The 27,691-nt window shown below is 53.8% G+C and overlaps 2 protein-coding genes across 5 annotated transcripts; both read right to left on the bottom strand.

Moving 5' to 3' along the window:
* Positions 1-548: 548 nt before the first annotated feature.
* Positions 549-11,032, bottom strand: LOC111160719 (branched chain amino acid transaminase 2). Of its 3 annotated transcripts, XM_022524038.1 has the most exons (11): positions 10,891-11,032; positions 6,809-6,883; positions 6,246-6,449; positions 4,006-4,116; positions 3,798-3,917; positions 3,553-3,716; positions 2,585-2,727; positions 2,329-2,414; positions 1,948-2,088; positions 1,798-1,872; positions 549-981 (listed from the first exon to the last, which is right to left on the bottom strand). In XM_022524038.1, the coding sequence occupies exons 1-11, from the start codon at positions 10,912-10,914 to the stop codon at positions 943-945; spliced, it is 1,182 nt and encodes a 393-aa protein (XP_022379746.1). In that variant the 5' UTR covers positions 10,915-11,032; the 3' UTR covers positions 549-942. The 3 variants fall into 3 exon arrangements, with proteins under 3 accessions (XP_022379746.1, XP_022379744.1, XP_022379745.1); XM_022524036.1 differs by lacking the exon at positions 10,891-11,032 and having other exon boundaries at positions 6,809-7,358; XM_022524037.1 differs by lacking the exons at positions 6,246-6,449; positions 6,809-6,883 and having other exon boundaries at positions 10,891-10,914.
* Positions 11,033-12,476: 1,444 nt separating this feature from the next.
* Positions 12,477-27,661, bottom strand: LOC111160735 (hydroxysteroid 17-beta dehydrogenase 14). 2 transcript variants are annotated; one of them, XM_022524061.1, is made up of 9 exons: positions 27,523-27,661; positions 26,991-27,029; positions 26,673-26,755; positions 26,135-26,201; positions 22,989-23,080; positions 13,948-14,052; positions 13,712-13,779; positions 13,519-13,615; positions 12,477-13,416 (listed from the first exon to the last, which is right to left on the bottom strand). In XM_022524061.1, exons 1-9 carry the CDS (start codon positions 27,608-27,610, stop codon positions 13,243-13,245), a joined length of 813 nt encoding a protein of 270 aa, XP_022379769.1. In that variant the 5' UTR covers positions 27,611-27,661; the 3' UTR covers positions 12,477-13,242. The 2 variants fall into 2 exon arrangements, with proteins under 2 accessions (XP_022379769.1, XP_022379770.1); XM_022524062.1 differs by lacking the exon at positions 13,948-14,052 and having other exon boundaries at positions 12,864-13,416.
* Positions 27,662-27,691: the final 30 nt, after the last annotated feature.

Raw genomic sequence — 27,691 nt, 5'->3', positions numbered from 1 at the left:
GCAGAGCTGGGGACAGGAGGACTGGTTTTTTTGTTTGTTTGTTTTTGTTTTTAGGTTTTATTTATTTGAAAGACAGAGATACAGAGAGTGGGAACACAAGCAGGGGAAGTGGGAGAGGGCGAAGCAGGCTTCCCACCAAGCAGGAGCTGGCGCTGGATCGATCCCAGGACCCCAGGATCATGACCTGAGCCAAAGGCAGAGAAGCTTAACGACTGAGCCATCCAGGTGCCCCGAGGACAGGACTTGAGTGTGATGGACTTTGGGGAGAAAGGGGGACAGCCGGGAGGGAGGGATTTGGCCTAGTGACTGGATGTCCAGCGGGACTTTCCCAAAGATGGGAAAGTAGAGGAGGCGTGGGTTGGTGGGGGCAAGAGGCTAGACTCAGGGTGTGAGGAGGTGCGAAAATCTCCCACATCAGAGAACCCGCCAGGTCACTGGGGGCCCGGATTGCCTGGTCTTTGAAAAAAAGAAGGCCCAGAACAAGGATTGCCGGTGAAAACACTAGAGCGTCTGAGTTGCAACATTGAGAAAACAGTTAATGTCTTGTTCTTTGGCATTTATTTCAAAATTGCAGCAAAAGGAAAAAAAAAAAATCAACAGCAGCACCGGGAGATCCGGCCTGAAAACGGAGAGATGCGAAGTCGAGTTGGGTCGGGTCAAAGTGTATCCTTGACCCCACAACACGGAGCAGCGGGAAGCCCAAATCCCCCAAGATCTGAGAGGCGGGGCTAGGGGCCTAGACGCCCGGGTCCGACCCTTATGGCTTTGGGAGTGTCGACCATGTGGGGGCGCCAGAGACCCAGGCGTCCCGGCAGCCCCCGGCCTTTTATTTCATATTGCACTTCAGGTGAGTCATTGGTAGGGAGGGGAGGGCCCGTGGAGGACTAGATGCCGCGGGGGTGGGGGGTGGATCCGGGGAGAGGTAGGGCTGAGTCTCTAGCGTCACACTGGCAGCATCCAGTCGTGGGCTCCTGCTCCGTACTGCGGGACAACAGAAGCGAGGTGTCAGAGCAGTTACACTGCAACTCCCAGCAAGCCCGGCGGCGTCCCAGGCTGAACGGTTGCGGATGTGCGCCCCGGGACCTCATGGGAAATGTAGTCCACTTCCCGCAGGCCGGCCTACAGCCGTAGGGAAGGGGAACCATGGCCGAGGGGGCGCAGAGGCGTAAGGGAGATGGAGTTCTGCAAAAAGTTACTGGAAGGCCTGAAAGGCTTTCGGTGGAAAAGGAGTCGTTTTCGGCTGAGATGTCCCGGAGAGTGAGGAGAGGTGTTGTTCTAGGTCCCGATGCGCAGGACATTAGAGAACCTCACAGGAAAGGCAGTTCTAGGTCGAGTGCCAGGAAAGGAGCCCACAGGTTCTCACAAAAGATATACCTCGGCCGAGTTGTATGGAAACACCTCCAGAGGCTGATGAGAGGTAATACTCCTGGGCCACAGAGGGGCACGAGGGTCCAGGGACTTGCGGAAGGAAATTTCTCAGGCCAAAGGGAAAGCCCAGGGTTCCACGGGCTCCCCGCGGGGCTTCCGGCCCGAACTCCCACGGGTCGCTGGGAAGGGGTCCCCACCGCAAGGACACGCATGAGCCACAGAGGCGGAGGAAGGGGGATTCCTCGAGTCACCATTTAGAGGCTCCCAGGAAAGGAAGAGTGACTCGGTCTGGGGCCCAGAGGCCCACGGCAGGGGCCTTTATTGGCTCTTGGGACTGCGGGGCAGCAGGGCTCCCAGTCCAAAGGCTCCTGGGACGGCAACTTCCCGGGGAGCAAACATCCAGCCCACGCCCTAGCCGGTGCATCTCACCTGGATCGCCTTCAGCTCCTTCAGGAAGCGGAGGATAAGCTCAGGCCCGTTTTCCATGGTGGGAATATGCAAGTGCTGGAGAAGACCGTGCCGTGAGGACCGGGAAACCCCTCTTCTTCCCTCCCGTTTCCGAGGGCAGCCCCACCTCACCTTGCCTTGGTACAGGATTTGGTGCACAGGGCAGACCTGGCAAGCGGTGCCAGAGCCAAAGACTTCCCGGACCCGCCCCTCCTCCAGCGCCCGCGACAAGTCCTTCATGGTGATCTTCCGCTCTGCCACCCGGAACTCACCCTGCCGGGCGATACCCGTGAGCCCAGGACCGGCCCCCGCCGCAGAGCCCTGCCTCGTCCTCCCAGGGCACGGGGACAAAGACACCCGAGGGGACAGACACCCAGAGAGAAGCGGGAGCAGAGACGTGCTGATGGGGTGTCACAGCCCCCTCTGGATCCTCCTGAAGTTCTGCGCCCGCCCCTCCCCCCACCCCCCGCAGTAGCCCATCATTCCAGCCACCCACGGACACAGCGCCCTCACCCAAGTCCTAGCCAGGTCCAGCAGACTCTGTCTGACGACTCCGGGCAGGATGACGCCGTCCAGTGGGGGGGTCACCAGTTCCAGCACTGGGGCAAGTTCAAGGGCTGGAGGGTTACCTCATGCCCTCAGGCACACCCGCCCATCTTCTTTGAGGCCACCCAAACCCCCCCCCCCCCCCCCCCCCCCATTCCCCACAGCAGGCTAGGAGTTACGATAGACCCACTTCCGGTGGGGGGGATGTCACGGAAGGGCTCACCCCCATCCTCGTGGGTCCAGTAGATGAAGATGTTCATGGTGCCCACCTCGGTGAGCTGGTGGTCAGGCCCATAGAGCCAGAGCACCTGTTCACAGCCCCTCTTTTTCGCCTCCTGCTGCACCAACACGGTGGGCCCGTAATTCCTGGCAGAGAGCAGCATGGTTGACCAGGAAACGGCTCCTCCCTCAGACTCACTTGAGGGCTCACTCCCCAACACAGTGAGCAGTGTCCCAGCCATTTCCATCACAGCGCCGGCGGCTCTGGGTACTGGGGCGCCCTCTAGCCTGGGAGCCCCTGGAAGGCAGGGCCCGCACCTGATTCATCTGCGTCCCCAGCTTCGCTGGGCACAGGGTCTGGCCCTGGGAGCCTCACAAGGGAGGTGTGGAAAGGACCCGTATGAAGCTCCCAGCTGGGGCCACACTCGGTATCCCCAACACACCGTCACCCCACCTCCTGCCTGGATCACCTGGGGGCGTACCCTCCCTGCCCTGCTGAATCAAGGTCCTTGGCTTTCCACAGGAAGCCCCCACAGAGCATGGAGGTCACTGGAGGCCCAGGGGACTAGGAGAGCTGCGTGTGGGGGTGGGGAGGGCGGGGCGCTGGCCGAGCCTTGGTGCTCAAGACACCGATGAGCTAAAAATAAACTTCATTCCTGAAGGCTTCCCGGGCGGCCAATCAGGGTTTCTCCACTGACTTTTACCCTCCCCTGGCCAAATTCTGAGCCAACGTGTCCACAGCGCTTAGCACAGCCTCCCCTGGCACTCCCGCCACAGTGCCAACAGCATCCCATTCCCAAGGGCAAGCAGAGCTGTCCCCAGCCATGTGAAACGAGACAGAAAGGGCAACTGACATCCAAAGACACAGATCCACACCCGAAGCACGACAGCCAGTGTCTCGGATGTCCAGCATCCTGGACACGTAGGGGGATACGAAGGGTTGGGGGAGGGACTGCTGCAGGGACTACTTACCCCCCCAGCTTGTAGTCACCCACCCCACCCGTCCAGGCCCGGATGAAGGTTGGGTCGGCCAGGAGGGAGACAGAATCCATGGCGTCTCCGGGGAAGTACGCGCCCACGGGGCAGAGAATGACAAACAGGAGCGCTTGTGAGGAGCAGCTGACACCTAGCGAGGGCTGCGGTGGGCGGAAGGTGGCATCAGGGACCCAGGAGTCCAGGCCCCACCCCAAACCCCCCAGTCAGGGAGTCCAGCCCACCTCATTTCCGATGAGCACAGGCCGGATGTAGAGGCTGGTATCCTTGCCCTCAGGGACCCAGTCCTTGTCCACTTCCACCAGACTGCGGATACACTCGAGCAACTCGACCTTATCAAAACTCTGGGCAAGATCCCCACGAGTCAGCACTCTCCTCCACCCTTACCCCCCCCACCAACCTGCTCCCCTGGGGCCAGCCAGGGCCCCTCACCGGCAGGCAGAGGCGCAGGGCAGAGCGCAGCATCCGATCCATGTTGAGCCAGGGGCGGAAGAGGCGCACGCGCTTGTCGCTGCCTTTGAACGCCTTCATGCCCTCGAAGAGCTGCGGGGACGGGCGGGTGGGGGATGGAGCTCAAACCCCACCTCAGGGAACCCCCGAGCCACATGGAGAGATCCCGAAACAGCGCCTGATACACAAGGACTCAGACACAGATGCAGAGACAGACCAGAGGAGAGATCAACCCGCTGAGCTCAGAGAGGAAGAGGAGGAGGAGGCAGAGACAGACAGAGGGACAGAGAGAGACAAGAAGACAGGAGACACACCCCCAGAGGTGCCAAGGGATCACCCTGCTTAAATCCCTTCCGTGTTACTGGTCCGATTTCTCCGGAACAGTGATGGCATGAAAGTTCTGTTTTTTGTTTTTGTTTTTTTCCTTTGAAATACTTTAATTAATTAATTTTAAAGATTTTATTTATTTATTTGACAGACAGAAATCACAAGTAGGCAGAGAGGCAGGCAGAGAGAGAGGGGGAAGCAGGCTCCCTGCTGAGCAGAAAGCCCATGCCTGCGGGGCTTGATCCCAGGACTCTGGGATCGTGGCCTGAGCCGAAGGCAGAGGCAAGTTCTGTTTTTAAAGAATCCTGGGGCATCTGGGTGGCTCAGCCGGTTAGGCATCTGCCTTTGACTCAGGTCATGTTCCCAGGGTCCTGGGAACAAGCCCTACCTCTGGCTCCTTGCTCAATGGGGAGCCTGTTTCTCTCTCTGCCTGCGGCTCCCCCTGCTTGTGCTCTCTCTCTTTCTTGCTGACAAATAAATAAAAATCTTTAAAATAAAAAAATTAAAGATTCCTTGCATTCTTGAGAAGCACTGGACTTGCTATGGGTGAAATACTGAAAAGTCCAGGGTTTGCTTCAAAATCTTAGAGAAAGGGGGGGGCACGAAGATGGGAGTCCAGATGGGGACCCACAGGCGCTCGCTGATGAAGCAGGGTGGTGGTGGGGGGCTTATATATCATTCTATTTTTGTTTGAAATTTCCCATAATAAAAACTTTAAAAAAAATTTTTTTAAGTCATCTCTACAGCCTTTGTGGGGTTCCAACTGATGACTCCTGAGATCAAGAGTCACATTCTCCAATGCCTGAGCCAGCCAGGTGCCCCAAAATATTTGTAAAAGTAACAACAACAACAATAAAAAATCCCACAAAGTTGATCTGCACCCCCAGCCTGTTGTTGACCTTGGCCTTGGGGGCCTCACAGGATCTGGCCCCTCTTATCTCAGCCTCCTGAGCTGACACCGGTTACTAGGGCTGAAACATGTTCATCCAAATTCTTGTCAGCACAGAAGCTGCCTCAGGAAGACTCTGCTTCCAGCCACAGCTTTGAGTCATCACCTGAATGCCTTCTAGATATCTTCCCTCAAAGGCCCCTCAGCAAGTCCGGCAAAGCCGATCTCCAGAGGAGTCCCCATAGGGGGACAGCCCCATGACCTAACTGGTCACCTTGGCCACACCTCTGGGCGCCATGCTCAGCCCTCCATTCCTGCTCTTTTCCAGCCTTCCAGACCCTTCCTTCCGTCCCTCCCCCGGCTCTGGCCCCAGCTCGGGCTTCCTGGCCTCCAGCTCTCCCCTCCAGCCCATCCTCCAATCAGCCTAAGGGGTGTCACTACAGCCAGAGCCAACCTGTTCCATGCCTCCTCAGGGTCCTCCATGGCTCCCAGCGCCCTCAAAGAGGCTGCCCTCCTGACAAGGTGCCAGCCCTCAGCCCCTCTGAGGCCCCTGATGGCATCCTCAGCCTCCCCTATTGCGTTCAATCCCCCAATTCCCCCAAAACGCCGGGCTCTCCTTTGTACTGTGTCTTTGTACTGGTGGCTCCCTCTCCCGCTGACACCCTACACTTTCTTTGCTGAAAGAGACCCTACTTCCTTTCAAGTTAGAGGTGGGATCGGTGCCTGTTTTGGCTCCCACGATGCCTCAGGGGCCTCCCTGAGGGCACAACTGCCTGGGGCTGTAACCCGAACATGGGGTTTTCGAGGGGAAGAACTGGGTCTGCTCTTCTTGGGGACCCCGGCATCACACTGCAGGGGGCCTGGAACACAAGAGACCTCAGGGAACACATCTTGAGCAAGAAGAAACACACAAAGTGTGTGCATGCCCAGGGAAAAATGGACTCAGCGAGAGACACGGCAAGGGGGAAGAGATGCAGAGAGACGGGGAGGGAGGTTGGGGCCATGCCTGCATCGAGTAGTGGAGGCCGGAGCAGGCGGGGTGCAGCATGAGGTTCTGGAAGGGCTGGATACGGGGCTGGCCCCAGCCCTTCTCCTCCTTCCATTCTACCACCAGCATGTGGTCAGTGAATATCTTCCCAAACACCAGGGGCTTGCTGGCGTCAGGCTTCTGGTGAGGCTCCCGTGTCATTTCCAGCTGCAGGTCTGCAGCCTGAGAAAAGACGGGGACCCAAGTATCCTGAAATCCGGTCGCAACTTCAAAGTGAAAAACTACAACTACCATGAACCTCTGGGGCTAAGATCCAAAGACGAAAAAGACCTGTAGCCCCAGAGGCTTCTGGGACATACCCTATCACATCTCTCTCACAGCCTTACAGCAGACTAGTAGGACCCCATTGCCAAACACCTTCACCTTTGGACCCTGGACCCTTTTGGAGATGCCCAAATCCAGCTGCCCTCCCCTTCCTCAAACCTAAGAGTCCTGACCCCCCACCCCCTTCCCCCCTCAGGCCCAGCAGTCCTGGCCCCAGTCCCACCTTGAGATCCAAAAGTACATTCCCCTCCATTCACCTTGAAGTTGGATGAGGCATATCTTCTGGGGCCACACAGAAGCCAAGAGGCAGGGAGGAGTTTTCGGGCCCAAATCTGGGGATGGGGACAGAAGTAAGAAAAGCAGAGAGGCCAGGAAAGGTAGAAAAAGCAGGGGACCATGGGCCTCCTTTGCCACCATGCACTTGGGAGGCCCCTCTGCCCTGGTCTGTCCAAGGCCCAGTGCATTCTACATGGACCATGTGTTCCTGGACAAGTCCACTCCCCTGTCAGATCAGCACCTTGTGGGAGGTGCCCCTGTCCTCACAAGGACAATTCCTAGCAAGGGCTGAATCAGCTCCTGTCGCCTCCCAGCCAGGGCAAAGTCAAACACAGGCACCTCCCACCCCTGGGAACTTTGGCCCCAGCCCTGAGATCAGCTCAGACAGAAGACAGTGAGGCACGGTGCACAGGTAAGTGAAGGCATCCCTGGGGGACACAAATTCTGATAAGAATTTGAAAAGTGAGGAATGTAGAGGCCATATTTCCCCAGAACCCAGAAGCTGGGCCCCTGTTCCCCTCCTCCCTCAGACCTAGGAGTCCAGACCTCTGACCTCCTCCTCCCTCAGACCCAGGAACCCAGGCCCCCAGCCCTTCTTCCCTCAGACTCAGGAGATCAGTCCCTGGTCCCACCTTTCTCAGACCCAGGAGGCCAGGCCACCAGACCCCTCGTCCCTCAGACCCTGCTGTCCAGACCTCTGGCCTCCTCCTCCCTCAGACCTAGGAGTCCAGACCTCTAGCCTCCTCCTCCCTCAGACCCAGGAGTCCAGGCCCCCAGCCCTTCTTCCCTCAGACCCAGGAGATCAGTCCCCAGTCCCTCCTCTCTCAGACCCAGGAGTCCAGGCCCCCAGCCCCTTCTGTCTCAGATCCAGGAGTCCAAGTCCTTATTCTTTCAGGATATTAGACCAACTGGGCTCAGATTACCTAAGCTCCCAGCCCCATACCTTGGACACCAGTGCCTCCAATTCCCTTCAGATCCCAGGGCTGAGAGGCAGCCCCATGGACCTGGGGTGTGATCCTAGTCATCAACAAAGACCCTGCTCAGACAAACATCTGTGGCCTGCCTGAGACAAACAAGGGAGAGCCAGTCTGTCTGTCCATGAGGGTGGCCTCTCCCCAGTATTCTTTGACCTCACAACACCTCTTTCCCAGCCCGGCAGGAAAGCAGCTGGGTCCTGAAGCTGGTGCAGACAGAACAGCCCAGCCATTTCCTGCCCTGTGAGCTGGGTGAGCAGACACCAGTCAGTGAGAACCAACATGAATGGCAGCCGTCACCGGTCAGTAGGTGAGTCATGGGCCAATGCGGTCTGTGGAGCGTGAAGTCTGAGGTGTGGTTCCCAATCATGCAGGGCCCAAGGGCTTCTGGGCGGATGAGAGTGTGGGTCCGCGGCATGGCCTCTAGGTGGCGCCGTGTAGCACACGCAACTCTGGCGGTGAGACCCAGAGCACAAAGGATAGACACCCAGGGCAGAGACAGCCAGTATCTGGGCAGGAGAGTAACGCTCAGAAGAAGCCAGAATGGAAAAAAATAAAATAAATAAAAGGGAGGGAAAAGCAAGAATGAGAAAACAAATAGACATAGAAATAGAAAACACAGGGGCGCCTGGGTGGCTCAGTGGGTTAAGCCGCTGCCTTCGGCTCAGGTCATGGTCTCAGGGTCCTTGGATCGAGCCCCCCATCGGGCTCTCTGCTCAGCGGGGAGCCTGCTTCCTCCTCTCTCTCTGCCTGCCTCTCTGCCTGCTTGTGATCTCTCTGTCAAATAAATAAATAAAATCTTAAAAAAAAAAAGAAAGAAATAGAAAACACAGCCGAGGCGGGTGCGTAGCTGACTCAGTTGGAAGAGCAGGTGACTCTTGATCTCAGGGTCCTGAGTTCGAGCCCCGGGTTGGGTGGAGCGATTACTTAAATATAAAATGAAATAAAATTTAAAAAGGGGAAACAAAACTGAGAACAGAAATCAAGAACACAAGATGCCGGGGCGCCTGGGTGGCTCAGTGGGTTGAGCCTCTGCCTTCAGCTCAGGTCATGATCTCAGGAGCCTGGGATCGAGCCCCGCATCAGGCTCTCTGCTCAGCAGGGAGCCTGCTTCCCCTTCTCTCTCTGCCTGCCTCTCTGCCTACTTGTGATCTCTCTCTCTGTCAAATAAATGAATAAAATCTTAAAAAAAAAAAAAAGAACACAAGATGCCAAAACAGATATGATCATAAAGAGAGACTGCTACAAGAGACAGATTGGGAGACAAACTCAGGTTAAGTCAAGTCTGGAGAAATCTAGACAAATGCCAAGGGTGAGATACAGAGAGGCTGAGGGAGGCCTCAGGGAGGGAGGAGAAAGTAAATAGACAAAGACCAGCCTTCAGGAGAGAGCACAAAGAGAAAGGAGACCCAGAGAAAGGAGGAAAAACAAAGAGACAGAGTGATGCCAACACCTGGAAAGAAACTGACTCAGGGATGCCTAGAAACAGAGTATATCCAAGAGATAGAGAAGGGAGAGGCAGAAAAACACACCCACAGGGCAGAGAGAAGGAGCCGGGCAGTGCCCAGGTTGACAATCAGCAATGGCCACCACACACTTGGGAGGTCCCTCTGGCCATCAAGACCCTCTTGTCCTGGAAGAAGCTGACTTTATCCTTCCAGGACATTTCTGTAGGGGGGGGGGGGGGTGGTGTCTCACCTCAGCTCAGGGAAAGGGCTCTACCATCTGACACCCCAAGCCATGGGAATTGGGTCCAGGGGATGGTAGACGGGCTACTGGGACAAAGAGTGTGAAAAGATTGGGCTGAATTAAAAAAAAAAAAAAAATTGGGCTGAATTTAAAAACAAGGAAGGGGAGAGGGAGGGGGACAGGCACAAAGTAGGGCTCTGCAACGTGATGGAGCCTCCTGGGGTCTCATTACAGCCTAGGACTGTCCCCAGCACAATCCAGGGGTGTCCTCTCAGCAGGGATGTGACCATCAGAGCCCAGCACTGTCTTTGCATAGCTCAGCACTGCCCTTCATGCTTCAGGACTGTGCCCCCATCACAGCCCAGGAAGAGTCTCCCTGGTAATAATGCAGTGCTATCCTTTGTCTCAGCCAGGGAATGTCCCTATTACAGCCCCAAACTGTCCTCATCATGGCCCAGGACCGATCCCATCACAAGTAGATCTGTCCCATAATAGCCCAGGACGCTCCCATCGCAGACCAAGACCGCCTCACAGCAGCTCAAGACTCCACCAAACTGCCCCGGACTCTCCCAACGCAGCCCAGGAGTGGCACCATCAGAGCCCAGATTGTCCAGGGATAGCCCAGCGTCAGTCACCCCCAAAACTCAGAACAGCAACAATGGGCCCTGCTCTCGATCTAGCTGGGGCAGGAGTCCCGGGGCGGGGCAGGGGCAGAACAGGAGGCGAACACCCCTTTTCCTAGTGTGATGGTGCCGCCGGGCACGGCTGTAAAGATCCCTTCTGCGAGCTGTCAGCGTCTCCTTTCTCGCGGAGAAACTGTGCTGTAAAACCCCACTCTCCAAACTCTGCGGGTCGACCTCTTCGGGGTCAGAAGGGACCGGGAGGACCCGTCTCTGGGACAGCGGGAAGCTGGAAGGCTGATGCGCAGCTCTGGAGGCGAGCTTGCAGGGACAGTCCGCATACATCTTAACTTCTAGTTCAAGAGAACGGGGCCGTGGCTCCAACTCCCAGTCCAGACCCGAGATCCGCGCCTTCATCCTACGCGCACCCCCAGAAGTTCGGGGCGTCTTATCCCGGCGCCCCCACAGGCTGGCGGTTACCCCCCCCCCCTAGCCCCCACCCGCCCCAGCCCGGGGCCTGTCCCATTACTGTACCCACTTCCGTGTTTCCCTCGCATCTCCCGCTGGTGGCCCCGTCCGATCAACTACCTCCCTCCACCTCCCGTAAAGCCTCGTACTCCTCTCCAAAAGACCCCCTCCTTCTCGGCGCTCGGCAGCGGAACCCGAGCGCCGGGGGCGCGAAGCCGGACGGGGCCTGGAGCTAGTGGTCCACCCGGAAGTGGGCCTCCCCCGCCTCCCCACCCCCTCTCCCGTTTGCCGGGTCCGGGGCCGCGAACCCACCTGTCCCAGTGCGGCTGCGGCCATGGTGGGTGCGCCGGGTAACTGTGCTCGCCCGCGGCGCGGCCCGGGATTAAGACGTTCCGGCCCCGCCCCGCTCACGCCCCCTCCCGCTGGAGGGCTGCTTGCCCTACGCGGCAGGAGGGTCGGGCCGCCCCAATTATAGGGCTCGGGTGGGGAGCTGGGCCCTGCCAGAGGGCGCGTGCGCTGGAATCTGCGGGGCTAGGGGAGTAGGTGGACATGCACCCTCCTCTCAACTCCCACCCAGATTCTGTTCCCGTCACACTATCGCTGTGCAAGACAGTGCATGAAGTTTTGTTTGTTTGTTTAAGTGCATTTTAATAGGTACTGTCACGGAACCCTAACGAGGATAAGCAGCCTGAGGCAAGAGCTAAAAGACCAAGAACTGGAAAGTCTGCGTGTCTCCATCCCTTGGTGATAAGGCAGAGAGTGCTTTGCTGTAAGTGTCGTGGCGGGCGCATATAGCATGCAAATGAAAAGGAAAAGGACCCTGGAAAAAGGCCTCTGAAAAGGGTGGCAGGTAGGGATGGATGAAGGGGTCGCAGTCAACCCCCCCCCCAGTTGGAATATAGTTTTTCCTTCCAAGGAGAAAATGTATGTGTATTCTTTATAACTTTTTAAGAGATCCAACACATGGGGCAGCTGGGTGCCTCAGTCCGTTAGGCGTCAGACTCTTAGTTTCCACTCAGGTCATGATCTCAAGGTCCTGAGATGGAGTCCCACACAGCGCAGAGTCAGCTTGTGATTCTCTGCCTTTCCCTCTCCCTCCCCCTCTGCCCCTCTTCCACGCTCACATATTCATTCTCTCTAGAATGAATAAATACCTGAAATAAATAGGGATGCCTGGGTGGCTCAATCGGTTAAGGCTCCGGCTATTGATTTCAGCTCAGGTCATGCTATGGGGATCAAGAGATAGAGCCCGTCGCTGGCTCTTTGCTCAGCGCAGAGTCCGCTTGTCTCTCTCCCTCTCCCTCCCCTCTTCCCCCCCCCATTAATAAATAAATATCATTTTTAGAAAAGATACAACACACATGGTTCCAGTCCCATCAGTGAGACCCGAAAAATTTTAATCCACCAACGCATGAGTGAGCCTCTAAGGACAGCCCCTAGAGCTCCTAGGGTAGGTTTAGCTGGTTATGCCCCCTTGTGAATGTCTCCCCAATGACAGAACCCCCAGGGGCAGAGTTAGCTAATTACAGCTCATCAGGATCCTTCTAATCCCTAGCAATTCAAACCTGCATACCGAACTCCTCGGTCACTGTGGCCCCAAAACCTCCTGAGGTCAGGATTCCCCCAACTCCTGCATCCGGATTACAAGAACCAAAATCTTGTTCCTGTTGGGTCTTCAAACTCCGATTCCTGGGCCACTGTGCCTGCATAATTCTACTCTGGGATATTCTGCCCCGAATTCTGTCCCCGGCTCACTGTCACCCAGTCCTAACACCACAGGCCTTGGCAAATTGCCAGCCTTCCCACACAAAGTCTCACCCAGTTTGGTTTCCTATGCCCCAGTCTCCCTCTCCCACCACCCGGCCTGGAGCCCGAGGGGCGTGGCAGCCACGACCGCACCCAACCCCGCCTCAGCCAATCAGCGGTTGCCGCACACCCTCCGAAGCGGCCAATCCGCAGCAGTCATGCGGCCCCACCCCCCCACCCCCCACTGGGGAGATTCAACCCAAACTGGGCCCCGCGCCCCTGAGGGAATCCAGGGTACGCTCTTCCCTAACTGGGGGGTCCACGCCCCATGTTTCCTCCTCCCACAAACCCAGGAGTCCAGGATCCCAGCCCCTCCTCCCTCTGACCAAGGACTCTCAACCCTTGCTGCTGCTTCCCGCAGAACTTCTGGAGCCCGCCATCCTCCTATTCCACAGCCAGCGAGCTCATAACGCCATTCCCTTAAGGACCTAGAATAACGAGGAGGCCCTTTTGTTTCACCTCCACTATTATCTCCTAATAGGGTTTAATTTATTCTCCCCTGCGGGCCTTTGTATTAGCTAGGGTAAAGCCGACCGGCAGTACCTCCCCAGGAGCCTGCTGCAAGGCCTGCCGGGAGTTGTAGTCCCTCGGGTCGAGGCTACGCGTGGAAACACCTGGGATGGGGAGCGCGGACGCCGTCCTTGAGTGGCAGAACTCGAAGGTAGAAAAAATTGTCGTGATGCCCTCCTCCTCCTGGCTACAAACTGGTTTTATGGGAACTCGCGGGGTGGTTTGGCACATTGGTAAGTGGAGTTAATGTCTAGAGTTGGGGTCTGTAGATGGTAGAAGCTGAAATCTGGGATACTGAGTTTGGGGTGGGAGTCCTAAGCAGGAAGGCCCGGGTGGAAATTTGGGAAATCAGGAAGGGATGGTGGGGGGCTCCACGGGGGTGCCCGGAATGGCCTTGCGCCCATACCCCAGCTCTGCACCCCCAGTCACAAACAGCTCAATCCCGGTGCAGAAACTGGCTTCCGAGGCCAGGAACACAGCAGCGGCCGCCACGTCGGCTGGCTGGCCCATGCGGCCCAGGGGCTGGGGAGAGACCGGAGGCAAAGGAGAACACGTGAAGCACCTGGCCTGGCTGCCTTGCCCTAAGCCACTCTCACAGCACCTGGACCGGGCCCCCACCCCTACCTGGGCCAGGGTGCCCTCTCGGATTGTGGCGGCAGGGTCAGGCGTGAAGGCTGCCAGTTCCTCCCACAGTGGGGTCCAGATGTTTCCTGGAGAAATGCTGAGGGAAAGGAGAAGAGGGTGTCAGGGATGGGTGCCACCAGCGTGGCCTCTCGGGCTCACTTCCAGCCTTCTCTGCCCAGCTAGAGCTGCTCACCAGTTGACCCGGACGCCATATTGACTCTCATCCAGGGCCAAGGCTTTGGTCATGGCTGTTACTGCCCCCTGTGGAAGATGATTTGGAGGGAAAGTTCAATCCAGGGAAGAGAAGTTTCCTCCTGTTCTCTCCTCCAGCCAGCGGGTGTCAAGTTGGGGCATGAGAACAGGGTGGTCGTGCCTCGGGGCTGAGGTAACTGGAGGGCCCGGCAGGGAGGGAAGGAAGGGGCAGGGTACCTTCGTGGCCACATAAGGAACCGCCTGGACCTGGCCAATGGCCCCCACCAGACTAGAGATGTTGATAACGTTCCCCCGGCTCTTCCGCAGGTGGGGGAGGGCAAGCTGGGGAGACAGAAGGCAACGTCAGCCACGCGGCCCCTTGGTTCCACCAGCCACACCAAAACACATCCTGATGCCTGGGTCAATGGCCATTGCCCTGGTATGCTCACTAGCGGATCGCAGTGCCTTGTGGGGACAGCATTCTAGAACTCCAGAGAGGGCCTTCACCGGTTTGCCCCAGGGTCTCCAGGTCTGGTTAAGGAGTCCCTCCGTGTCTGGAAGGCATTTTTTTCCATGTCTCCTCTCCTATCTCCCTCCCTCCCCTTTGTGTCCCTGACCCTCTCCCCCACCTCCCTCCCCACCCCACCCCAGCCTGCCCCCCTTTCTCTAGGTCTCTGTCTTCCCCCTCTAGGTCTTTGTATGTTACTCGAACTCGTGTCCTGATCAAGACAGGAAAATGCAAGATGGCTGCATATTTTGCAAAAATGGGAGGAAGCTCTTTTATCCATAAGGGGAAGATAGTCTCTCTGAACTTTAGGGAGAACTCTGTGGTCAGAACATGATGTGGGAGACCTTCAGGAAATGCACCCATTTTTACCAGCTTCTCCCCTGCAACTCTCTGGCTCCCCAGAGGTCCCTAAACTAATTCTTTCTCCCTCTCCTCCCTTCCTCTGTCTCTCAGCTCTTTCACTACACATGACCTTGAATAAATTAAAATCTTATCCTTCCCCTCACTTTCTTTTGACAGCTGAGCTGGCTGGTCAAGACCTGTTCCTGCCACTAAACATTAATGAATGCAAGCAGGCTCCCCTGGGGGTTCCCAGAGTGGGAATCGAAATCCCCTCCCTCTCTGGGTCCCCCACCAGCAATTTTAAACTTTCTCTGCTCCCTTCAAAAACAGCCTTCACCTTTTCTGAGGACCGTGTCTTCAAACATACCCTGCGTGTCCCAACCTCAGGGCCTTTGCACTTGTGGTTCCCTCTGTCTGGAGTACTTTTGCTCTGATACACATGGGACTCTCCTTGAGTGACCAGCCACTCCAGTCTGCCCAGCACTGAAGGGCTCCTGGGGACATGGGATATTCCTGGGACAGTCCTGGGTAAACCGAGTTCCTCAACAATTCCAAATCTTGTTCAGATGTCACCTTCTCAATGAGGCCAACCCTGACATCCTATTTATTAATTTAAAGATTTATTTATTTAAGAGAGAGAGAGAGAGCACAGAGGGAGAAGCAGACTCCCCGCTGAGCGGAGAGTCCGATGCGGGGCTCCATCCCAGCACCCTGAGATCCTGACCTGAGCAGACACGTTTAACTGACTGAGCCACCCAGGTGCCCCTGAATTTATCTATTATGTGCCTGGCCCTGTTGTCAGCTCTTCACATAGATTAGCTCATTTAATCCTCAGGACAATCCTAGAAAGGATAGTCCATAGCTCCTTTTTCCAGGTGAGGAGACTGAACAGGTGACCGAGGCTCTGAGGGTCATGCGACAACTGTCAGAGCCGGTATTTCCACCCCGCAGTGAGCAGAGACCAAAACCCACAACCACAAAAAGAATTTCTTTTTTTTTTTTTTTAAGATTTTATTTACTTATTTGACAGACAGAAACCACAAATAGGCAGAGAGCCAGGCAGAGAGAGAGGGTGAAGCAGGCTCCCCATGGAGCAGAGAGCCGGATGTGGGGCTCGATCCCAGGACCGCAGGATCATGACCTGAGCCGAAGGCAGAGGCTTAGCCCACTGAGCCACCCAGGCGCCCCACAAAAAGAATTTCTAACAATCTAAGTCTTAAGAACTTTAAGATAGGGGCTCCTGGGTGGCTCAGTGGGTTAAAGCCTCTGCTTTCAGCTCGGGTCATGATCCCAGGGTCCTGGGATCGAGCCCCACATCAGGCTCTCTGCTCAGCGGGGAGCCTGCTTCCTCCTCTCTCTCTGCCTGTCTCTCCGCCTGCTTGTGATCGGTGTCTGTCAAATAAATAAATAAAATCTTTAAAAAAAAAAAGAACTTTAAGATAATATGAGCATGAGTGCCATCATTATGTGGGCACTGGGGGGATTGACTCCTCCAACCTCTCCCGGGGGACCTGACTCCCTCCCATCCCCCCCCCCCCCCTCCATTCCTTTCTCTCCCCCCCCTTATTGGCCTTGGAACCCTCCTCCCTCAGCCTGGGCCTTGCCCCTCCCCTCCCCACCCCCAGGTATTGCCCCTGCCTTTTCTTTCCTTTTTTTTTTTTTTTTTAAGATTTTATTTACTTTTTGACAGAGAGACACATTGAGAAAGGGAACAGAAGCAGGGGGAGTGGGAGAGGGAGAAGCAAGGAGCCTGATGCGGGGCTTGATCCCAGGATGCTGGGATCATGACCTAAGCCGAAGGCAGATGCTTAATGACTGGGCCACCCAGGCACCCCTGCCTTTTCTTTCCTAAACCTTCTCCTTGCCCAGCCTTATAACTCCCTCCCCACCCCCATCCTGCAACCATGAGGTCCCTAAGGACTGCACAGGCTGTGTGATGTGGGTCATTCGCCACCCTTCTCCTAGCACTGGGCACACAGCTAGCACTGAATAAATATTTGTCCCACACTCCCTGCTGTCCTTTTCTCAACCCTCCCACTCATGTTCTTTGGCCCATAGCCCAACCCCCACCTCCAAGGTCACCTAGCACCTCGGAGTAGCCACATCAAGGATGCGCTGGAATCTTACTGGCCCGCCCTTCCCTTCTCTCCCTCCCTCCCTTCGGATGCCTGACTGTCCCAGGGAGCCTGCAGCCTTGCTCTGGCCTGACTCCATTTCTCCTAAATGTTGGGGTTCCTGGGTCTGCTTCTCTCCGAGATCTGCCAGGAGAGCCCCTGCTTTGCTGGTTTCCCATCAGCGTATGCTAAGTCTCCCTTAGAACCACCTTCTGGAGCTCCCCTGCCACCTTTGGGTCCCTCCATCTCTGAAGTCTCCAGGGCAAAACTCACTCCGTTGTCTCCTCCTAGAATCTGCCTTTCTTCCTGATTTCCAGCCTCAGACCTGGGGTCCACTCGCATCTAGCTTCTCAAGCCAGAGAGGTGAGAGCCTTCTAGAGCCTCCCTCTCCCTAAGTTCTCATCTGATCCCTCATCAAGCCCTGGCCATTGTGCCTTCTAAGGATCTAAGGACCTCCAGAATTTCTACAATTGTCTCCCCCTCATTCATTCGACAAACATTAACGGAGCACCTCGTATGTGCCAGGTACTGCGGTACATCAACAGGGATACCAGAGGAAGCAAGACCAAAACTTCTGTCCTCACAGAGCCCAAGATCTGGGGAGGAAGCAGCAATAAACAAATAAAAGAGTGTAATGGAATGTGCCAGAGTGTGGTCAGGGAAAGTAGAGCAAGATGAGGGGAATGGGAGTGTTGGGCTGGGTGCAGCTACAAACCCAGATAGGAACTGTGGGAGGTCTTGAAGAAGCCTGGGCCTGGGCCAGGCAGAAGGAACAGCATGCGCAAAGCCCTGAGGCAAGACAGAGCTGGTGCGCTTGGCACAACAAGGTCACAGTGGTGGGAAGAGAGATCAGAGGAGGAACCAGGGCCAGACCATATGAGGCTATTTTTTTTTTACTTACACTTTTGCAAGACTTTACTTGCACAAATGCCAGTCTCCTAATACTGGTTTTCCCACTCCCACACTCTGTCTTCTGATTTGTTCTGCAGACAAGAGCCAGAGTGATTTTTTTTTTTTTTTTAAGTAATCTCTACCCTGACATGGGGCTCGAACTCACAACCCTGGGATCAAGAATCGGGTGCCCTACTGACTGAGACAGCCAGGCGCCCCTTGAGTGATCCCTTAACATTAATGATCTGTTAGCATTTTTTAAAAGATTTTATTTATTTATTTTGAAAGAAAGAGAGCTAAAGAGAGAGGGGATGCATACGTGTGTGGGGGGAGGGGCAGAGAGAATCCCAAGTGAACTCCACACCGAGTGCAGAGCCCAACAGCGGCTTCGACCTCATGACTGTGAGATCATGACCGGAGCCCAAACCAAGAGTCAGAAGCTCAACCAACTGAGCCACCCAGGCGCCCCACAATCTGTTAGTATTGATGGCATCACATCGCTTCCTTGCTCAAATACCTTCCATGGCTCCCTATTGCACTTGAGAGAGAGACAAGACACTTCAGCATGGCCCTTGGGTCCCCATATGATCTGCTCCCCCAAAGTCTTCCTCACCAGCCCCTTGGCTTGCACGATTCAGCCTCTCCACAGTGCCCAGCTCTCTGGAGGCCAGGCCTTCGCATCAGCTGTTCCCTCTGCCAGGAACACTTGTACCTCAGGTGTAGCCACATCAAGGACCCCTTTGGACTATTGTACGTCTGGCTCTCCTCCCCCCTTCTCCCAGCCTGGAGAGCCAACCCCCCCACCTTACCCCACTCTCTAGTCAATGCTGCTCATTGTTCACTTCCACTGAGAAGCCCATCCTGAAATTACTTAAAAATAAAATCTCAGTGGGGCGCCTGGGTGGCTCAGTGGGTTAAAGCCTCTGCCTTCAGCTCAGGTCATGGTCCCAGGGTCCTGGGATTGAGCCCCGTGTCAGGCTCTCTGCTTGGTGGGGAGCCTGCTTCCTCCTCTCTCTCTGCCTGCCTCTCTGCCTTCTTGTGATCTCTATCTGTCAAATAAATAAATAAAATTAAAAAAAATAAAATAAAATCTCGGGCGCCTGGGTGGCTCAGTCAGTTGCGCATCTGCCTTGGGCTCAGGTCATGATCTCGGGGTCCTGGGATCGAGTCCTGCATCGGGCTCCCTCTCTCCCTGCTCCCTCTCTCTCCCAAATAAATGAATAAAATCTTTTTTAAAAAAAGAATTCTAATAATCTGAATAAGAAGGACTCTGGATTACCCAAGACCACGGTGTCAGTGTTAATCTTACTGTGACTGCGTGAGAGAATGTTATCGTTTTTAGGAAATATTCCCCAGATTTGGGGACCTTAGGACACCTTAGGAGACATGAATGGACGCCTGCAATTTACCGTCAAACCAAGAGGCAGAAAAATAAAGCAAACAGAGTAAAATATTAGCAACAAGGAGTCTGGGTATACAGGCGTTCTCCGTACTATTCCAACAAGATTTTATGAGTCTTAAACTATGTCAGTAATTATAAGTAAACATTTAAATCCATTGGTAGTATTTGTGAAGTTCCTACTGATGAAATTATAGGATGTCTCCGTAGGAGGTGGCAGGAGGCAATGGATAAAACAATTTAATAAAACGCTTCTAATTGCTAAGCTAGAGGTGTGGAATGGGAGATAAGCCTCTCTTATTCTTAAAACACACCTGGGTGGTTACAGTCCCCAGGACCCTTGCACAGTCTTTTTTGGGTAAGTGAAATACTCTATGGCCTAGTTCTCCACTTCCCTTCCTCCCACTCAGGATTCAGCTTAAAGCTCACCTTTTCCTTTCTACTTCGGCCAAGTTTCATCTGCCAATGTATATTTCTGTGACCTTGACCTGAGTGGGGTAGATTGCTGGAAACAGAATGGGGCAAAGTTCACGATAAGCCATAAGAATGTGCAGATAGTAAACTGTGCCAGGCATGTTCTAAGGGCTTTATGGGTATTTTACCCTCACACAATTCTCAGAAACCACCCAGTGAATGAGATGCCATGATTAGCTTCATTTTTCACAGGAAAAAACCGAGATGTATCAAATAAATAAATGAAATCTTTAAAAAAAATTTTTTTAATTCGCATGTCTTCTTTATTTTTAAAATTTTTTTAAAGATTTTATTTATTTATTTGACAGAGAGAGATCACAAGGAGGCAGAGAGAGAGGGGGAAGCAGGCTCCCTGCTGAGCAGAGAGCCCGATGCGGGGCTCAATTCCAGGACCCTGAGATCATGACCTAAGCCGAAGGCAGAGGCTTAACCCACTGAGCCACCCAGGTGCCCCTCGTATGTCTTTTTTAAATAAAGATTTTATTTACTTGACAGAAAGAGACACAGCGAGAGAAGGAACACAAGCAGGGGGAGTGGGAGAGGGAGAAGCAGGCTTCTAGCCGACCAGGGAACCCAATATGGGGTTCGATCCCAGGACTCTGGGATCATGACCTGAGCTGAAGGCAGACGCTTAATGACTGACGACCCAGGTGCCCCAATAAATAAAATCTTTTAAGAAAAATAAAAAATAAATAATGGGCACTGAAATATTATATATATAATTACGTATATAATATATAATTAGATATATACCCTCTTTGTGGGCTGTGGTATATGTCTTACCGTATAGAGGTGAACACAAGTGAGGGCTAGGAGTGAGGGTTCGTGGGTTGAACAAGGGCACCCAAATGCCCAGAAACATTTCACCTGGAACTCTGGTGAGACCTCAAAAACAGTGCCTGAGGAGCACCTGGGTGTCTCAGTGGATTAAAGCCTCTGCCTTTGGCTCAGGCCATGATCTCCAGGTCCTGGGATCGAGCCCCACATCAGGCTTTCTGCTGGGTGGGGAGCCTGCTTCCCCCCTTCTCTCTGCCTGCCTCTCTGCCTATTTGTGATCTCTCTGTAAAACCAATAAATAAAATCTTAAAAACAAACAAACAAACAAACAACAACAACAAAAAAAAAACAGTGTCTGAGCTTCCTCACACTGGTGACCACCTTCCCCCCGGCCGGCTCACTCCTGGGGCTCCTCCCTTCTCTGTCTACAACGTCTTTTCCGATCTACCCTAGCTTCAGGCTGGTGAGCTCCCAACTGATGACTCCAGGCCTCTCCCCTCACCCCAGACCCAAGAATCCCAAGGGGACAGGCTAAGCACCCCACCCCCACCCTCACCCCCACCCAAAGGGCATCCCTGTGGCAACGGATGGCAACTCAGTGCTATGGCCAGTTGCTAGCAGTAGGGGTGGGAGACCAATAAACCAAAACCTCCACTCCATTCTTTCTCGAGTCCACTCCCCCACGTCTAGTCTACAAGGAAATCCCAACAATTCTACCTTCAAAATGGATCGGGAATCGGAACACTCCCCTACAAATCCACAGCCACCGGCCTGGTCGGATTCAAATGACCTCCTGCCTGGACCACTCTGGGGCCACTGCCTCCGACCTCACCCCCGCCTGTTCCCAGCGCAGCCGCCGTAGGGCTCCGGTTCCCAGTAATGGCTGCTCACTCCGTGGGCTTTAGGTTCAAGTGCCAAAGCACTGTGTGGTGGATAAAGCCAGATAGGATCTAGGCCCTTTCGTCCTCATTATGCTCTCACCTTACCCCCACTCCCCCTTGCCCTGCTTCAGTTGCGCTGGCCTCTTGCTGTTCCTCCTCTGCTTGGAGCAGTCCCACCCCAGGGCTTTTGCATAGGCTGTTCTCTGCTGGATCACTCGGCCTCACCCATATCCTTGACTCAAGGATACCTACACCTAACTCAGTTAAGTGACTGCCTTTGGCTCAGGTCATGACCCCAGAGTCCTAGGGTTGAGCCCCGCATCAGACCCCCCTGCTCAACCAGGAGTCTGGTTCTCCCTCTCCCTCTGCCTGCTGCTCTGCCTACTTGTGCTCTCTCAAATAAATAAATAAAATCCTTTTAAAAAATGATAAAAACAAAAATAAAATACTCCAGCAAGAAGAAAGAAAAAGAACAGGAAAGGAAAGCAAAGTAAAGCAGGAAAACAGTAAGAGGTCCACGGGAAGAATGACAGAATGTTGCTAATGGTTGCTGGGTGATAGGTGTGTGGAATTTGGTCCACAATCTCTCTGCTTTTGAGTATGCTTGCAAAATGTCAAAATAGTGGGTGCCTGGGTGGCTCAGTGGGTTAAGTGTCTGCCTTTGGCTCAGGTCATGGTCTCAGGGTCCTGGGATCAAGGCCCCTCATCGGGCTCTCTGCTCAGCGGGGAGCCTGCTTCCTCCTCTCTCTCTGCCTGCCTCTCTGCCTACTTGTGGTCTCTGTCTGTCAAATTAATAAATAAAATCTTTTTTTAAAAATGTCAAAATAAAAAGTTTCGTAGGGGTGCCTGGATGGCTGAGTCGGTTCAGTGTCCCACTCAGTCTCAACTCAGGCAGGTCTCGATCTCAGGGTTGTGAGTTCAAGCCTCACACTGGGCTCCACACAGGGCAAGGAGCCCACTTTAAAAAAAAAAGAAAGAAAGAAAGAAAGAAAGAAAGAAAAGGGGGTACCTGGGTGGCTCAGTAGGTTAAGCCTCTGCCTTCGGCTCTGGTTGTGATCTCAGGGTCCTGGGATCGAGTCCCACCTCGGGCTCCCTGTTCAGCAGGGAGCCTTCTTCCCCCTCCCCCTCTGCCTGTCTCTCTGCCTACTTGTGATCACTCTCTCTCTCTGTCAAATAAATAAATAAAATCTTTTAAAAAAAAAGTTTTCTAAAAGAGTCTTTACACTTGCCCATCACTCTTCCGGCCAGCATTTATCACTCCCTGACATTATATTCTATTTACCTGCTCACGGCCTGTCCCCCACTACCAGCCTGTCGGCTGCCCAGGAACAAGGATGTTTGTCCTCTGCTGGGTGCACACGGCGGGTACTTAGCATAATTGTTGAATGAATTAAAATGTGCTGTGATGAAAATAAACAGGCTGTTACAGAGAACAGATATGCACATGCATGCACACTGATGCTACAGAAGCAAGGATGGTTGGGAAGGAGAGGCCCTTAAGCAAGAGACCTTTATGGGGTTTAGAGGGCAAGATGGGGGAGGCAAAAAAGCTCTTCGTTCCCCAGAGCTCTTCACAGGGTGGCAGAGCTGTTAATGCCTATCACGGACTCCCTGCCTCAACACTTCGCCCCTGTTCCTAACATCCCCCAACACTACCAGCACAGCACTCTGGAATGTTCTGGAAGGTTCCTAAGGGGACTGGGCCAAGTAGCCACACGGTTAAGCTTTGGCTGGATGTAGGGATTTGCCCGCACCTACTTGCTACAAAGGATGGAGTCCTTTTGGAGTCAGGTCAAACCAAGGCAGAGGAAAACTGCTCTGAGAAAAAATGCATCTGAGAATCTCATCATCAGGAGGCCCCCTGGCCTGGCAGCCAGGGCTGCGGTCCTCACCTTGGTCAAGGTGTACGTCCCCAGCAGGTTCAGCTCCAGCAGCTGCCTGAAGCCCTGGGCAGAGGTCTCCTCGGGCCACTGCGGAGGTGGGTCTGAGGGTGGGGGACAGAGAGGTGGAGAGAATGAGGGAGTGACACAGAGAACAGGGAAGAAATAGGGATATGGCGAGGAGGGAGCACCAGCGGAGGGCAGGGGACAGACAAGAGGGTCAGGGATCCTGAAAAGGAAGGGAGGTTGCATAACAGTGAATTAAAAAGCCGCCTCAGGCCAGAAGGCCTGGGTTCCGATATGAGCCCCTGCCACTTCCTGGCTGTGTGACTCTGGGCAAGTCACTTTGCCTCTCTGTGCCTCAGCCTCCCTATCTACAGAAGGAGGATGACACTTTGTTCTCAGGCTTAGAAGTTTCCCAAATCTGGGGGCAACTGAGTGACCCAATGGGTACAGCACTTGATCTCAGCTCTTGATCTCAGAGTTGTGAGTTCAAGCCCTATGTTGGGCATGGAGTCTACTTTAAAAAAAAAAAAAAGAAAAAAGGAAATTTCCCAAGTCAGCGCACCTGGCTGTCTAGGTCGGTGGAACAAGTGGCTCTTGACCTTGGGGTCATGAGTTCAAGCCCCCACGTCGGATGTAGAGATTACTTAAAAATAAAATCTTATACTCTATGTTGGCTAACTGAATTTAAATTAAAAAGATAAAAAACAAATAAAATCTTGAAAGGATTTTCTTTTCATGAGTCCGTATGTGTGCCTGACACTTAGTCCCATAACGTATTTATAAAATAAATAGGAGGAATTGTGGGGAGGGGTTAGGGTTAGAGGGACAGAAAAATCAATGTTCAGAAGAAAAGGAGCTGGGAAGATAGAAGACAAGGGGAGGAAGAGAACAAGATGGCGGCCAGAAAGTTGAGGGAATCTTGGATTGTTCTTTTCCAGGGACCCAGAGCTTGTGTCCTGGCTTCCTCGGGGAGCTGTTCAAACATCTTCAGAGAATCCGCCCTGGAACCTCTGTTGAAAACAGCCCCTGGGCGCCTGGGTGGCTCAGTGGGTTAAAGCCTCTGCCTTTGGCTCAGGTCATGATCCCAGGGTCCTGGGATCGAGCCCCGCATCAGGCTCTCTGCTCAGCAGGGAGTCTGCTTCCCCCTCTCTCTCTGCCTGCCTCTCTGCCTACTTGTGATCTCTGTCTGTCAAATAAATAAATAAAAATCTTTAAAAAAAAAAAAAAAGAAAGAAAGAAAGAAAAAGAAAAAAGAAAACAGTCCCTGCCATTTTCTAGACCCTAATCTTTTTTTTTTTTTTTTTTAAGTAAGCTCTACGCCCAACGTGGGGCTCGAAATCACAACCCTGAGTTCGAGAGTCGCAGCCTCCCCTGACTGAGCCAGCCAGGCAGGCTGACTTTATTTTTATTCATAGCCTTTATCACCCCCGACATACTCGTATATACAGCCGATCCTGTTATTCAAGGCATTACGCTCTATAAAATTCCAATGACAATGAATTAGTGATCATTCATCCACTGCTCCCAAGGGAAATAGGACCTATTATGTAATAAGATGTAAATGTTATGGACCAAACGTGTCCCCCGCGCCCCCCAGATTCATATACTGAAATCCTAACCTTCGATGTGATGGCATTTGGAGGGGAGGTCTACGGGGGGATTTTCAAGTCCTGAGGATGGACCCCCTTAGAAAAGAAACCCCAGAGATCCCCTTGTCCTTTCCACTCTGTGAGGATACAGCAAGAAGCAGGCCCTCCCCAGACACGAATCTGCTGACCTCTCCTCCAAAGCTGTGAGAGATCGACCTTTGTTGTTTAAGCCCTCCCCATCTGTGGCACTTCTGTTCTAGAACCCCTAAGACACTATATATATGTTTGTAGTAGACACCGTATATACATAAACTTAATAGATATTTGCAAATCAGATTAGAGCCTTAAATCCTCAAAACAACTCCTACCAGGACACTCTATTTATTTTGCAAACAAGGAAACAAGGATCAGAGGTGTTAAGCCATTAGCTGGAGGCTGCCAGAGTTGGGATGTTAAATCATCCAGATGGCCCCAGGGCAGTTCCATCCCCTGAAACTAGCAGGCAGGGGTAGGCCTGGTCTGGGAACAGGTGCTCGGGCCACTAGGACTTTTCTCACCACTCCCCATGCAAATCTGCAAATCCTTCAGAGGCAGTGAGGACTGAGGCTGGGGTTACAAAAAAAAAATTGTGTGTGTGAGTTGGTGATTTCACGAATACGGAAACCACAAATGGGGAAACTTAACTGTATCCTTTCTTGTCTATTTCCTTCCTCGAGTGTGTGAATCCCAAGAAAGCAAGAATGTTTTTGTCTGTTTCGTTCACTGCCTACTCCCCCATCCCCAGGAAAGTACTTGGGACATAGTAAGCACTCAGTAAATATCTCTTGAATGTACACAGAGAGAAAGGATGAACTAGTATTCGCCATCTTTTTCACCTCTACAGCAATTTAAAGAGGAAAATGCAGCCCAGAGAGGTTGAGCCACTTGCTTAAAGTTGCCCAGCCAATAAGCAGGGGGAGGGTAATAGAAGAGGGTATCTCTTTGATCACCGCTTTGCTGTGTGACCTCAGTGTGAACTCATCTCTCTGAGCCCTGGTTTACCAGCAGGAGAGATTCTTAGGAAGGGTAGTCATTAACCTGATGGCATTCTCCCTTCCAAGTCACCACACTAAGACCCATAAACTTTCATGCATAAGGATAACTTCATAGTCATCAGCAACAAGAAGGGCCATCCACGTCACTGCATGGATAAGCTAATTGAGACCACAAGATTTCTGGAAGCTGTTTGCCCAAGATGGTTCTGGTAATTACGAGCCTGAGTAGTTCACCTTATTCAATGCTCACAACTCTGCAATGATGATGATCGTTACCATCACTCCCATTCTAGAAATACAGGAACTGAAGCATGGAGAGGAGAGGGCACGGGTCTGGAGGCAACCGGCAGGGAAGGAACAGAGCCAGGACGTAAGCCCAGGAGCTGGGGAATCCCAAAGCTGTACTGTCCCATCCAAAGGGACAGAGAAAGGGATGGGGAAGACGAAGGGGAAACTGAGATGGGGGGAGGAAGGGATGGGAAGCCGGGTTGACAGCAGTGGAGAATGGCCTGTGGGCCTCACAACTCACGGTAGCCAGCATTGTTGACCACACAATCCAAGCGGCCAAAACGGCGGACGGTCTCAGAAATGAGTGTCTGGGGACAAAGATGTCTTGTAAGTGAGCAGTGCCAGGCACCCAGCCTGGACTCCCAAAAGCAAGGTGGGGAGGGGGAAGCTGGATCACAGCTGAGAGGGGACTCCCCCAAATCACCAAGCATGGCAGGAGAAGAGGAGACAGGAAGCCAGGGTTGCCAGAGACCAGAGGGCTGGTTATATTCACACAGCAGAGAGCTCAGCGGGGTCGGGGTGGGGGACGGAGGGCGCACATCAGACATTGACTGAAGGGAAGGGTTAGACACCCAGAGGCAGGAGAGGAAAACTCTTCCGGAAGGAGGTCCACTGTGAGGAGTTTTTTTGTTGCAGACTGTGACAGGCGTGACAAGAGCCCTGAAGTAGGGAGAGATAAAGAACTTTCCCAGGAGAGCCAGAACCTGGCCAGCAGGGAAACCTTGGAAATGAGGCTGAGCCTAAACCTTTGGGACGAAACAGGGATGAAAATAGCTCACCCTCACATCTTCCTCCCGAGTCACATCACAGAGGAGAAAGACAGTTCCAGCAAGCTCCTGCTCCAGGGCCCGGCCCCCTGACTCTGCAGGCAGGAAAGGGCTGAAGGCCTGGACGCCTGGGTCTGAGGGAGGAGGGGGCTGGGGGCTGGGATTCCTGGGTCTGAGGGAGGACGGGGGTGGGGGTATGGACTCCCGGGTCTGAGGGAGGAGAGGGGTTAAGGGCCAGGCCTCTTGGGTCTGAGGAAAGAGGGGCTAGGGGTCTGGACTCCTGGGTCTGAGGGAGGAGGGGGTTGGGGGTGAGGACTGAGGGACACTCACCATCTTTGTCACAGATAACTACTTGGGCCCCGCTTTGCACTGAGAATGGAAGAAAAGGTTAGCACCCCCTGCACAGACTCTGGCAAAGGCCTCTGCTGCCCTCTTGTGGCCACCTGGAGTGGGGGCCCATCTTCCCGAACGTTCCCCTCGTGACCCCAAAGTCTCATGATGATCTTCTAGAGCAAAGGGCAGAAAAGTTGACACATATTCTCCCTGGCCACTCCAGGTGCATGCTGGGGTTCCTGAGCCCCCCATCCCTGGTTCCAGAATAAACCCCAAACCCGCAAACGCCATTCCCCAACCACCCACTTTGTAGGTATAATAACTGAGACCCAGAGAAAGGGAATAACCATTTTTGGAGACCCGCCAAAGCTCAGGCCCCAGGCTTATACTGCCTACCCCTTCATTAGCATCGTAAATTGGGTTTTAATAAGAACCGTGGCTCCAGTACTGAAGATCCCACGCCCACTAGTTCCCAGGGTCCCTCGTCTGCTAGGCTCCACTGTTCCTGAGCAGCCAGACCCCTACGCACCGAAGGCTCTCACGATCCCGGCTCCGATGCCGCGCCCGCCCCCTGTCACAACCACCACCTTCCCGGCATAACGCGTTCCCGTTGCCATTCTGCTTCGGTCTGTCTTTCCTGTCGCTCTTCTGTGCTTCTTCCCACCTCCAAAGTCGGGTGAGGCCGTGGAGCAGAACCA

This window comes from Enhydra lutris, unplaced genomic scaffold, assembly GCF_002288905.1.
Source record: "Enhydra lutris kenyoni isolate GAN:26980312 unplaced genomic scaffold, ASM228890v2 scaffoldscaffold77, whole genome shotgun sequence".
Lineage (NCBI taxonomy): Eukaryota > Metazoa > Chordata > Mammalia > Carnivora > Mustelidae > Enhydra > Enhydra lutris.
Note: the sequence above shows the minus strand (reverse complement) of the source record. Positions and strands in the feature narration are given on the sequence as shown.